The sequence below is a fragment of the Benincasa hispida genome, unplaced genomic scaffold (genome assembly GCF_027475165.1).
Source record: "Benincasa hispida cultivar pf3 unplaced genomic scaffold, pf3_genome.v1.1 HicScf1140, whole genome shotgun sequence".
Classification (NCBI taxonomy): Eukaryota; Viridiplantae; Streptophyta; class Magnoliopsida; order Cucurbitales; family Cucurbitaceae; genus Benincasa; species Benincasa hispida.
In genome coordinates this window covers 12,086-25,449 of record NW_028325456.1, presented here as the reverse complement: position 1 = coordinate 25,449, position 13,364 = coordinate 12,086, and the positions used below count along the sequence as shown (strand labels likewise).

The 13,364-nt window shown below is 35.4% G+C and overlaps 1 protein-coding gene and 1 long non-coding RNA gene across 2 annotated transcripts; one reads left to right on the top strand and one right to left on the bottom strand.

Moving 5' to 3' along the window:
• Nucleotides 1-5,690: 5,690 nt before the first annotated feature.
• LOC120076708 (uncharacterized) lies at nt 5,691-10,548 on the top strand. Its single transcript, XR_016525745.1, has 6 exons — nt 5,691-5,815; nt 8,356-8,428; nt 8,532-8,635; nt 9,115-9,213; nt 9,315-9,373; nt 10,413-10,548. It is a non-coding gene; the product is annotated as an uncharacterized LOC120076708 (long non-coding RNA).
• LOC120076707 (uncharacterized) lies at nt 10,455-12,196 on the bottom strand. The gene is made up of 2 exons (XM_039030606.2): nt 11,373-12,196; nt 10,455-11,233 (listed from the first exon to the last, which is right to left on the bottom strand). The coding sequence occupies exons 1-2, from the start codon at nt 11,727-11,729 to the stop codon at nt 10,616-10,618; spliced, it is 975 nt and encodes a 324-aa protein (XP_038886534.1). The 5' UTR covers nt 11,730-12,196; the 3' UTR covers nt 10,455-10,615.
• Between the last annotated feature and the right edge of the window lie 1,168 nt (nt 12,197-13,364).

Sequence of the window (13,364 nt, the reverse complement as noted above, 5' to 3'; positions counted from 1 at the left end):
AAAGCAAAAACTTTTTATGATGACAAATCCTCAAAATTCAAAATACATCAGCCTTCAATATCAGATAATTGAAACATTTATTAAGCTCTAGCATGCAAGCACTCAATATTCAACAATTTGACACTTCAAATTGCACTTAATGAGTGGCCTAGGTGTTGAAATGTGGAGAACTCCACTAAGAAATTGAAATCTTGGATAAATCCACTAATTTCAATTTCAAATTAAATTAAATTAAAAATCAATTTCTGAAATTAAATTTCCTAATTTAAAATTGATTTAATTTAAATAATTAAATAATAATTTAAACACCTAGTTTAAATATGAATTCTATTCATGTAATCAATATTTAAATACCATTTTGAACTCTCCAATTATATTTAATTTCAAAAAAATTAAATGTTTGAATCTGAGCATTTCAAATTGCAAACCCTAATTTCGGATTTGAACACTTCAAATTCGCTCAATATTCTAATCCAAGGTTCAATCTTTTACGATCTAGTAGAGGGACCTTATGGACCTACAGAGCATAAGTTCCAATGATTTGTGATTAATTAGTTAAACTCTTTAATCCAAATTAATCAATATTCGTTAACCACCGAGATACACCACTATAGCTTGATAGTTGCACTCTCCTCACTGTAGATATATTTTTTTTCCACTTGATTTAACCATAATTAGTAAGTTAAACCATCACTGGTTGTTCGTAATAACGACTAGGTCTAATGCTGTTTTACCCTCGAAATTACATCTTGCTCCTTAAGTCTCACTGATCCTATAGTGAACAATAGGTTTGTGATCCAATCACTAAATCGAGTCTTGATGCTTAGAATTATGTGGCAGAAATATGGATGATATGCATTGATAGATTTGCGTTGTGCACTCAAGTTTCCCTAGCGGAATTCAAGTGTAAATTCCTCTGAGTTTCCTGGTAAGTCCAGGGTCGAACAGAGGGACTTGTGAAAATAGTTTGCGTTGGTGATTTTTATGAAGACTTGCGGTAATCAGTTAAATAAATAAATTGTTGGGTTTGTTGTTTGCATTGATGAAAAATAAATAACAAATGCGGGGGAGTTTAAAAAGAGTTTATAAGCGGGAGATGCGATGAATATGCGGTGAATGGGTTGAGAAGGGTTCGGCTAACACTCCCTAAAATGCGTTCATGCTTTGCGATCATGCAACATGCATACAATAGTAAACCACCTCTCGGCGTGAATGCTACGACTTTTAATACTAGAACGCATGCGATGCATGTGCAAAGGTGTCTATAAGGCCTACACATAAACTTCTAATTCTTGTCTACGCGACGATACACAAACAAGGCGACTACATATCATCATACCTATTCCTAGGATGCATGCGATGCAAGTTGACAACAGAGCTTATTTCTAAGTCCCCATCTCTTGTTTATGCAAGCCTAATCTTACTCTTTCGAGTCCAGATTCTAACCTACCTCTCTCGAGACATTAGGTTCTTTCTTTAGACTCTCTCTCGAGTAACTTTAAAGGGTATTTTACACAACATAAAACAAGACAATCGCAAGCAATAAACTTCCTAGGTCATGTTAGCTTAGTTCTTCTCAACCCATTCGACTAGCTTAGCTACTCATGCGTATTAAGAGAGTGAGCAGATGTAGAAATAGGACTTTCATTAAATATATATGAAGATGAAGTACAAAATAACAATGCAAGTTTAATAAAGAGCATGGTAGCAATTTCTTGTTGCTAGGCGTTTACACTGTTTTCTACTCGTGCTCTAAAAATAATCTCGCTTTTGCGAGAGTCGGCCCGCTCTCTGCTCTTACGCCCCAAGGTTCTCTCTCGAGTTGCCCTGGGCGATCTCCGACGCCACCACTCTTCTCTTGCTTTGCCTTAAAATGGAAAGGAAATTATGAATAGAAGCAACTGGTTAACTCGTCAACCGATCAACCCCTTCTCTGAAGAATGTACTTGGTATTTATAGAGCATCCATGGTGAAAGGCGGCTTCTCTCTCCTGGTTGTACAGATGGGACAACTTTAATTCTTGACTGATGCGCCGGATAATTGTCACCGATAAAGCTGAATGTTCTTTGTGACCGTTATCGGCTGTCAACTTAATTTGGATCCGACTGTCATCAGCTTTCTATCCCATCGCTTTTAATTATCCTTTCACCCGGATGCACCTACCATGTTATGCTGACCAAGTTATGGCGATCCTTCTCGGGCGAATGTTTGCGAGCACAATCAACGCAAAGTCTTGCGGTGAAGTTGCGCTCGACCAGTGAATTCCTATGATCGCATGCGTTAATGCATATTCTGCACAAAAATATAAAGATCAGATGTTCTAATGCGTTGGACGCATGCGACCACAATATTATAGAATTTATGTTTAATGGACGCAATTTAACATTTTTCATCAACGCAATCCAACATTGTTTAAGAACTTAGCACTATGATAACGTGCATTTCTGCCCGTTATCAAGTCCCTCTCGGACCAATGAGAGTGTGGGACTCCTTATTCAAGACCTAGAATCACTACTTAAGAGAACTGTCTCTCTATTACCCCTAGGGATGGGTAGAAGTGAATTCTATCTTGCACCCCTATGTCTCCATTTATCTACCCGGTCTTATCCCTAAAATGGGAGGTTTATTGAGTCGGTATTGTTGAGCCAACTTTCACCTATGAAAATCTAAGGATAATCCCGAATAAACAGAAGTTCATAGTCAATTCAGGATTAAGGTTGAGTTACCTAAGTCATCGATTCGAAACAGTCAGTCTTCAATAATAAACAACGTTATAAAGCAAGAGTGATTTATTTCTTGGTCCTGATATTATACAAACTCTTTACATAGGACGCCCCTACTGCATGTCTCCACATGAACGATTCGGGATCACATCATTTGTATTAGATACAAAGTGGGTTGTTGTTACGCAAATTTTATATCTTAAGCATGTGAAAAAATATGCGATACTACTTCTAGATATGCGTTATTTATGAATATTCTTGTAGTATGCCTTGCGTTGTCACAAGTTTTCTTACGTTGGAACCAAATGTAATTCCACCATAAGTTTCTCGGTGTGATTCGAGGTCGAACACAGGGACTGTTTGAGGTTATTGTGGTATGTTTATGGTATATGCGACCAGGTTTTTCAATCTTTAAAGAGTGTTTTGTACAAGTATATAAAATTGCGGTAAAGTAAAGGAAAGCAGTAAAATAATGCGATAATAAAATAAGTACAGTAAACCTAAGCTGGATGATACAAGATATAGGATTCATGATACAAGATGCTGGGGTTTAGGCTGACTGTGAAGATTATGCAAAGAGCATGGAATGCGGCAGGAAGTCTCGGGTATAAACAGAAAGAGAAAGATAACTAATATAAACAACACAAGTTTCTTAATTGCGTTGAAGCCATAAGTACGGTTTCGTTTTTCTCTTGGTGTACACCTTTCAGTTATCAATCGCACTCCCACATTTCTGTGGTGAATCAGAGACGGACATAATGAATGCAAGCTTGCTTCCCTGTCTGGAAGTACTACTCGCTTTAGTTAACGGATTCTTCTAACCTTCTCTCGATAGATCAAAATAGCATTTTCACTTCTGCTCTCACATGTGAAGATGTCGTCTAGCCTGCTTTAGCTAAACACAGTTATCTCTTTAACACAAATTAAATACTCATTTAATTTATATTAACTACCAGGGGATTAAGAAGACATCATGGAGAAAGTAATTCACGGAGGAATGAAAGTAGACAGAAAATGGAATATGAAAGAAATTGAAACATTTAATATGTCTATTAAGCGTTTGATACATGATGTGTGAATTAAGAGATAAAGAAAGTGGAATACAATGATGAAAAGATATAGAACATATACAAATAAGCACCAACGTCTTGGCACCGATTCGTGTGGAGATCTGCTTGCCGGATTAGATGGATTAGATGGATGGATGAGCTTCCCTCTTAGGCTTGCTCAACCGGTAGTAGGGTTCTCAGCATAGAGCTTCTCGTCGGGTATTCGGCATAATAGAACTGAGACTCACCTCTCGGCCTTGTCTCGTCTTCTTCCCGGATTTCTTCAGTTAAGCACCCAGCTCAGCCTTTTCTCTCAACACTTTAGCAGCAATTAGCCCCATATCCAGCAGCATATCTTTTCTCTAAAATCTATGGGGTATTTATAGGTGAGGATCTTTGACTCCGGCCTTGTGGTCCCCACTTGTTGTTATGGAAATTCCGAAGATGGAGGGATATTATTCCTTCTGTTATGCAATCAGACCGTCAATTCTGCACAATCGTTAGTTGTACACTTGTCTCAATCTTCCGCTTTTGTGTTGCTCAGCTGCATCTTTCGATCATGAGTTCGCATGCGGTGTTGTTTTTATTACCGCATGCGGTTGAAAGTCAGCTCTGGATCGACTATCGCATTGTGCCGTCATTGCGTTAATCGTCTCTTCATTATGGATTGACGGGCGCAATGTGACAGAGATGTGTTGATCAGTTCTTCTTGAGCCTTGAGCGCAAGCGGTGACTTGGTTTCCTGCAAAACAGAGTAAAATCTCATTTTCTTCCATCTTAAAGTTGTTAGTGGGTGTAATTGCGATAATTTATAATTATTGTATTTCGAAGCTAATTTTCATACAATTGAAGCATATTCACTATCTTTTGCCCGCAATATCTATATAAGGCAGTATAAATAACTTGTATTTCTATAAGTTATCAGTTGTATCCAATAGTGTTACCAGAATAAGGTACCCAACCTTATTAATATACTATAAACCGTTTTGGCTATTTATTCGAACTCGATCTATCTATACGTTTCCACATAAAGTCCAAATATTCATGTAATAGTCATGAATTTTAGTTTATTGGATTTAGTCATTATAAGTTCAATTTACAGACTTAACAACAAATTTTATTGAATAAATATCAATAACATCTTTATTGATAATAGAATATGATTACAAAATGCGAGTTTTAAGACATACAACTCAACAGAAAAATATTTAAGGGAATATAAAATACTGAATTAAATCAAGCATAATTAAATTAACAATTGAGTTATCAAAATAGAGATTAAAGCTTCTAGTTCGAAGATACATATCCTTATCACTTGTATACTCTTCAAAACAACACTCAAAATTGAAAGAAGAGAAGGACAGTAGCAAAATAAAGTGAGGGAGGAAACCTCAATATGTTCTGCTTGTCAGTTCTTTTCTAATTATAGGAGAAGACTTAAAACGTGAAAATGATATTCCACTTCCTATTTCATAGGAAGATGGAATTGATTTCTTAAAAAAGGAAATAAATCCTTTGCAAATAATAATAATATTATTATTATTAAATAAATATTAAAAATATTCAATAAAATATTTACCTTCCGCTCCGTTTAATTTTAGATAGTGTTCTAATAGAACATACCAAAACGAATATTTCAAATTTCCAAAATTTTAAATTAACATGTACATATTTAAGCAACCGAAGCAAACCATTCGATTCGGCTGGGTTTGGTTCGATTTGGTTCGTCTGTTTTTCTGTTTTTATTTGCAGCGCTTTTCTGTAGTTCTAAATTGAGTCTAAGCACACAAGGAGTTTTGCCATTATTTTCATGGGCTAAAAGTTTGGGCTTGAGGTTGAAAAATCTGATATTGGGCCGGAGCCCAACTCCCAGGTTCAAGCAAGCCTTCTAGATTTCGAAACGCCGCGTTCTCCTTCCCTATTCCGTTTACGTCCCCTGATTTCGGCGAGATTTCTCGTGCTCGTGCTCGTGCTCCCATGGAACTGAACTGGAATGCTCTCCTGGAAACTCTGCTGAAACTCTGTATTATTTACAAATTGGTGGTAATTTTCATCTCTTCCTGAATCTGCAAGTTTCGTTAGCGATCATGTTGTTCTTTTGCTGCGGGGATGGGAAGCTGGTGGAATGTGGGTTGTAGATTTTCAGTAATTTTCAATGGCTTCTTGAATTTTGATTGCTGAAAGTATGGAGTAGCTTTAACGTTAGAACTATGAGTATGCTGTTATGTTGAATTTAACTGAGCAGAAGGATAGGTAAACCAACCCCGAAATGGCAAAGGATAGGAAATGGAGGCACTAAGGTTACATTATGCCTTATGCGTTTAAAGATGCAAATTGATCGTAGTCTATTTAACTGATTTGAGGATAGAACTACAAATTTTAGTTGTATTAATTAATTGCTGAAAACTATAATTATGTTATTCTTGATCAAATTTTGGTTTGTATGGCCTTTGTTATGGATGTCTGTGATCTCATATTTCTTACTACTTTAGTAACTTAGTTCTATGGTTGAGATTCTTTCATTCTTATCGCGTGACTTTGGAGATTTGGTTTTTGTTGATCAATTCTACGTACTGCGTTTGTCCTGGTAGTTGGTTGGAGCGTGCATGACACAGTTTCCTGTGATACTCTGATCTTCAAGTTTAGCTTTTATCCAATAAGCTCTTCAATGAACATAATGGAAGTAGATTTAGAATCTAGTCCCCATACTTAGCTATTTTTAATTGTTTGATACTCATATTTTAATTTGTTTCATTATAGTCCCTTTAGAAACTATTTGCATTAGTCAGCCAGTAAAATAGTCATATGCATAAAAAAAGTTATCATGACACCGACTGGAAATGGTTTAGTTTCTGTTTATATAGGCAACTGTAAGTAATTTCAAGGCACAACACCAACCTTCACATGTGCGTGCCAGTTTTTCTTCATATTTGACTGGATGGTCAGCGATGGGAACCAAAATGTTATGCTTGTGTAAATATAGTGATTGAATTGAATGAACCATTTTTAATTTTTTTAAAAAAGTACTAGGCGATAACTACAATTATGATTTAATTAATTGAAAACATAAAGAAAGTGTCCGAATCTAAGTAAAATTACGACAATATTATGGATAGAGATCTTGATAAAATTTTAGTTAACCGATTGTTGAAATATATTTTTTTTCTATTTGCCTTAAACAGGAAAATTTCCTGAAAATTATAATGTCATACCACGAGTGATTTAGAAAGTTGCATATTTTAAGTCATTAATTCTGCAGAGATTTTTTTTTTTTTTTTTTTTTTTTTTTTTTGGATTTCATATTGAAACGATGAGGAGACCTCGTAGTGTTTATAAAATACATATGTTACTTCTCTCATTGTCAGTTGATTTTGATATGAAATCTATGGGTCATGTTTATCTAATACTCTTAGGAATTTCATGATAACACGCAATTATGAGACCGATGTAAAAGCTAGAAGAAGAATAAAGTTTCTAAAGGGGAGGGACTAAAATTGGGAAATACAATAATTAAGGGGCTAATATAGCAGTTTGGCCGAAATTTTGTATGTAAATCTCCCGTCTCAATGGAATTATAAACTGTCTCCTTATAAATTTTTAATTATATAAACTTTAGAGTTTTAGAACCTTTTAACTTTAAGGTTAATAGTATATGCTTTATGTCAATTAAATTATGTTCATTTAAAGAAAACATTTAGAGTTTATACAATTACGTAAAACGTTTTATTTCTTTATTGCCCCTGCACCAGACCTCTACTGTATGTGCATATATACTTAATTTTTGCAGAAAGAGAGGTTAAAACATGGATATGGATATGCTTATGCTTACTCATAAATGTAGACTGATCGGACAGCATGATCAAAAGCCATCATATGCTTACTATTGCTCCTCTACGTTGTCATCACCAGGGGTTACATTTGTGGCTTTTTGGGTGATTAAATTGCAGCAAAGCAATTACTTGCTTTGATAAGATGTGTTTTGAAGCAATTATATTACTTCTGGAAACTTCTAATCATGATAAAGATATCATGTGGTTGTGTATTGTTTTTGTGGGTTGACTGAATACAATACATCTTGTTTCCTATCCTGTGCTATGTATTAACGAAGGTAGATTAGAAGATATTAGTATATTGGATGATTGGATCTACTCACATATACAAGCCTTCTCTACATGTCTTTAAATAGACTGATTATGCAGAGATAACCGGAGTTAACTCCCTAACCAACCAATGGTAAGTTGCTGTTGTTTAAATAATAGCAGAAGATCAGGAAAAGGCAAAATCCTTTACACTATGCATGTGAAATGAAGTATATGAAAATTGAATAAACAGTAAGAACCGGACAAGTAGAATATTCTTGACGTTTCAAATTAATCCGTTTTCCAAACACTATATAGCAACCTTGTTCATGACTCCATGCTGAAAGAAGTTGTAGTCATGGGTAACTTTTTTCTTAAGTTTTTCCATAGATTTGTCATGTTATTGGTATTAATTAAAATTGATTTATTCGTGTACTGTAGCTGTTGTTTATTAAGATAACCTACTGGCCATAGCTCATCGAAGTTTCATTTATTTTTATACAGGTATTTCTACCATATGACATAGAGGCGGTTAGGTGAAATTTTACAACCTCGCAACTTGAATAGCAATTACATGGTATTTTACAACCTCGCAACCTCGAAATCTAATTGTATTGCTGCTGGTATAAAGTCGAGACTGAGTATGGTTACTGAATATCAATTACATGGTCAACGTCAAGGAATAGTGTGGGAGACATTTTTTCCGGTTGAAATGCAAGGATATAACATCCAATTTTCTAGAGATTCAAATGCACAGCTGCTTGGCTTCACGTTGCTCAACATGGTAACAAGATGATTTACCTGGGTTTTTCATTTGCTTGCACTTGAAATTTTCCGGTCTCACATTTTTCAATTGTGTGCTGTAATTAAACACAATACAAAGTTGTTTCATTTTACGGAATGATTTTCTTATTTTCACGAAAGGAACTCAATTAATAACCCCACGAAGGAATTTAGGGGGAAAAAGAAAAGGAATAACTATTTCAGTGGCCTATTAAATTCATTTGCCGGTCTGTATCATCTTTACAGCTTATATCTCGTAATTATGAAGTCACAGTGAAAACGATCGAGTGTTTCCAAACTAGTCATGTTCATAAGCATAGGGATGTCTCATCTGGGGTTACATGCTCTGAAAATCGACACTAAAATTCTTAATTATTAATGTCTGAGGAGGAATATCTTTTTCTTCTTTTTTCGTTCTGGGGGAAGTAAAAATGATTATTTCTGATGATTATTGAAAAGCAAAGTGTGCTTTGCTTAAAGGGCTAGGGGAGCTGTTTGCGATCAGGCGTTTGCCAGAAATTGTTCTCTGAATGGCTGACCTCTATTACAATACAATACGATACTGTACAGCGAAGCCCGGTTAGTTTATTTCCTTCCTCCCCCACTTTCTGTTTATTTATGTCTGTTTTGAATCAGCCGCGTTACAATTTGCTTACTCTTTTTGGAACCCTTTAACTTAGGCTATGCATGAAATTCCTGCAAGAGACAAAAAGCACGAGAGACAGTTGCAACTTACAAAGTGAGCAATTTAGAGCTTTCTTTTTCCAATTCTTAGTTATATGTTTATATTTGTGTTTCCCTCAAAACCTGTTGAGAAAAATCAGCGAAAGAAGAAGCCAAAATTAGTAGAGATAGAGAGAGGGAAAGTCAGGAGATGTCAGGAAGAAAGGATGTGAAAGAGGAACTTTCATCATCAGTCTCCATAGCTTTCAAAGAGAACCGAATCAGACAAAAGCTTGGGGTTACGAAAAGGATGTTGCTTTTGGGGGGAAAAATAAAATATTAAAAAAAATGAAAAAAAGAAACCAGGAATCTCACTGTATACATTGCCTTTTACAGCCCTCAAAGCCCCCACTTTTCATCATTCTTTCACCGCTAAAATGATTAGTCATATTTACTATCCCAACTAAAAGTCTTAAAAGACACCTCTCTGCCTGAACTGAACTGGAGAGAGAGGGACATCACTTCTACTAGAAAACCTAACGCCCAAAAAGAAGATGAAAATTTTTCTGTTTCCCCCTCTTCCTCTTGTATTGGAATATTGACCCATCTCTCTCTCTCTCTCTCTCTCTTTGAAAATTACAAAGAAGCTTCTTTCCTTCTCTTCCATTCCTTCTGTTCACTCAACTTTCGTTTTCTTTTCTGCACGAATACGAGTGTAATATATATACATGTAATAATATATATATATATATATATATAATGTATTTCCATGGGTCACTCTTATTGGACTTAGGCGTTACATTACATGTTGAGATGAAGCAACTCATTTGACTTTTCTTTTCCATTTTCTGTTATCTTTTTGACTTGTCAGCTAGTCAAAATTTTCAATTCAAATAAACAATCAAAGATGTTATTTATACTGTTCTAGCAAAATTGTTTACTGTTTACCTGTTCATTTTATATCCTCATTACTTGACCTTATGCTTGATTAGATATTTCTGCAATATAAAAAAAAATTAAGAATGTATTTGATAATACTTTTTAGTAATTAATATATGGGTATCTGATTTCTTTTTTGTCCCTTTATTTACCTGTTGATTGTTTTTACTTTTTAGAGGATTAAAGAAAAATCTGGAAACGAGAAGAGCAGGGAAGGGTTAAAAGGTACAACAACTCCATCAATTGATTCTTCTACTTGTTTTTTTCTTTTTTCTTTTTTTCTTTTTTCTTTTTTCTTTCTTTTTTTTTTTTAATATTTTTTCCCTTTTTTTCTTTTGGCCTTTGAACCATAACAACTACAATATTTTCCCATCTCTGTCTACCTGTGGCTACAAAAGTCCAAAAGCTTCTTCCTGCCTTCAACGATTTCATCAATGAAATCATCAAGTTGGCAAACAATATTCTCAGCTCCAGATCTCAGTACCCCAAAACAAGCTCTCAAATTCTCAACTCTTTCTCTAATTCCAATCTCTGTTTCCCATTCTACCACGCCTTGCGACCCCATCCCCACCCTCCTCTCCAATTCCGCCCTTAATTCCTCCATCGCCATCTTCGACCTCCTAAACTCGTACAGCAAAATCCCAGGCCTTCCGTTCATCTGGTTGATCTCTCCGGCGACTCTCTCCTGCAATCTCGCCGTCGATATCATGAAAGCTGAACCGAAAAACAGACACCCTTCATACCCTCCTCTTACGAAATTCGATTCCGGCCAACAGTAAACCAGCCCGTAGAGCAAGATCATTAGGAGGAGTGAGCTCACATTTCTCATTGCGTACAGAACTCCCCTGAATCCATTGAATCCATTCAGCTTTGATTCGATCGATACTTTCTCATCGAACCTCAGAGATAGCGGTTGAATTCTTGCTTCCATCAGTGCTCGATTCTCCTCTTCCAATCCCACCGCTTCTCTTCGACACCCTGATATTGCCCTAATTACCTGTATTTCAAGAGTTCGAAGTCTCTTAGATTATGAACCCAATGCTTCCAAACAAAACAGAACAGAATAAAACAAAACAAAACCGAGAAAACAAACACACAAGCAAAATTTAGATTGGATTATGATTTCTGAGATGGACCTGGCGAGAAAGTTGGGGACTCAGATGGCGATGAGCTTCGAGAGAGGAAGTGATATTGAACCCAGCAGAGTAGAAATTTTCGATTCCGGAAATGCCTGATTTGAGGACATGACAGGCATCCCACAGCTTAGAACTCTCATCCATGTACTCATCCAACCACTTCTCCCCCACAGGCAAATGAAGCTTTTGGACAAGAAGTGTCAATTGGGAATGAAATGATCGGAGTAGTGAAAGAACCCTTTGAAGGAATTGGATTGACATGAAATTATTTGAAAGGTAAACCCGTTCAAGATCATCGATCCCTCGAGTCAGAAAAGTATAGAAGCCATTGACAGAGTTGGTGGAGGAGGGATCCATTGTGACCTTGTTGGAACTAAAAGGAAAAGTAGAGAGAGAGAGAGAGAGGGGGGGGTAGAAGTAGAAGAGGGGAAGAGGGAGAGAAAAGGTTATTAAGAAGGCTGGTATTTAAATTGCATTGAGAAATTAAAAGGAAGGAATGGGAAGAATGGGAATTAGAAACCCAATTCTATATCTTTTTAGAAGCTCAGGTTTCTAAGGTTGAAAAGGATTGTTGGGAGCAATGATGGGTGTTTCCTATAGGGGGGAAAGGATGATTGGTAATATGCCATTTTCATTGTTAAATGGGCAGAAAGAAAGAGAACCCAAAAAGATATTCTAAAATTCTCAGATATTAATTAATTTGAAACAGTAAGAGAATTTATGCAGAGGAAGAGGGAAATAATTATAAAAAAACCCCGAAAAGTGAATAGAGGGAAAAAAATCACCTAAACTAAAGTTTTGGCACATTGGACCACAAATTCCCTATGAACTCCCTTCCAATTTCTTCCTTTTATCCTCTGCCCTTTAAAGTAGCTCTCATTTATTATTTTTCCATACATAAAGTTCAGAGAGAGAGAGAGAGAGAATGAGTGAGAATAGTTGTGGCATTTAAGTATTGGGAATTTTCGTATCTTTAAGAAGTGAGATTTGAGTTTTTATTGGGTTGGGAAAATGATTTAATCAAGAGGATTCAACAAGTTTTGATCAGAGTGCTGTTTGGCTTCTTGTTTCCCTATTTTTCTTTTCAATTCCCTCGAGCAACTGAATTTTGCTTCTTTAATCTTCAATCTTCCATTCCATTGAAATTTGTGGGTATGAGAGGGAGAGAAGGGAAGCTTACTCTTATTATTATTATTGTTGTTTTTTTTTAATAATAATCCTAGATTTTCTTAATTTCTCTTATTTTCTTTCATTCATTTTTTAAAAGAGTGAATTTGGAATGATGAGGTTCCTTGTATGTAATGCATTTTTGCTACTTTCTACTATGCAGAATCATTCTTTTTAGGTCTCAATATTTTTTTCCCCTTTTCCTCGTTTTTTTAATTATTTGTATTGCCCTTTATTCTTCGAGGGACAAAATGGATATGCTCATCTCCCCAAGTCCTCCAGGCCACCCCCCTTCCCTCAACTAATGTTATATGTGTATATATATAAAATTTTATCCCACACTATAAAGTTGCATTAACCTTCAACTTTTTAATTCATATGATGTCATTCAATTTGAATTTAAGAATTGATAACTAAAAAATAAAGTCTACGTGTTGATAACTAAGCTTAGTGAATTTTCACTATATGATCTATTTTGTTAATAGTTGTCTTTTTTAGAGAAAGAAAACCCATTTTTTCCAAATCCATTTTTGTGTAAAAGGAAAATATTAAAATTCAAACCTTTTTCTTTTTCTTTTTCTTTTCCTTTTCTTTTTTATTTTGAATTATATGGTCCAAATTTTATCCTCAATTTGAGAGAGAGAGAGAGATCCCATTCACAAATAAGCCCATAACTTTGGTAGGTCTTAACTGCGACCTATCAACTGCAAATCTACAAATGAAATTTCATGGGTACGATTAGATGGGTCCCAATTATTTCTTCTATCTTTACCCCCTACAAGTCGATTTACTAAACTATAATTCCAGTTTCTTCTTTTTTTTTTT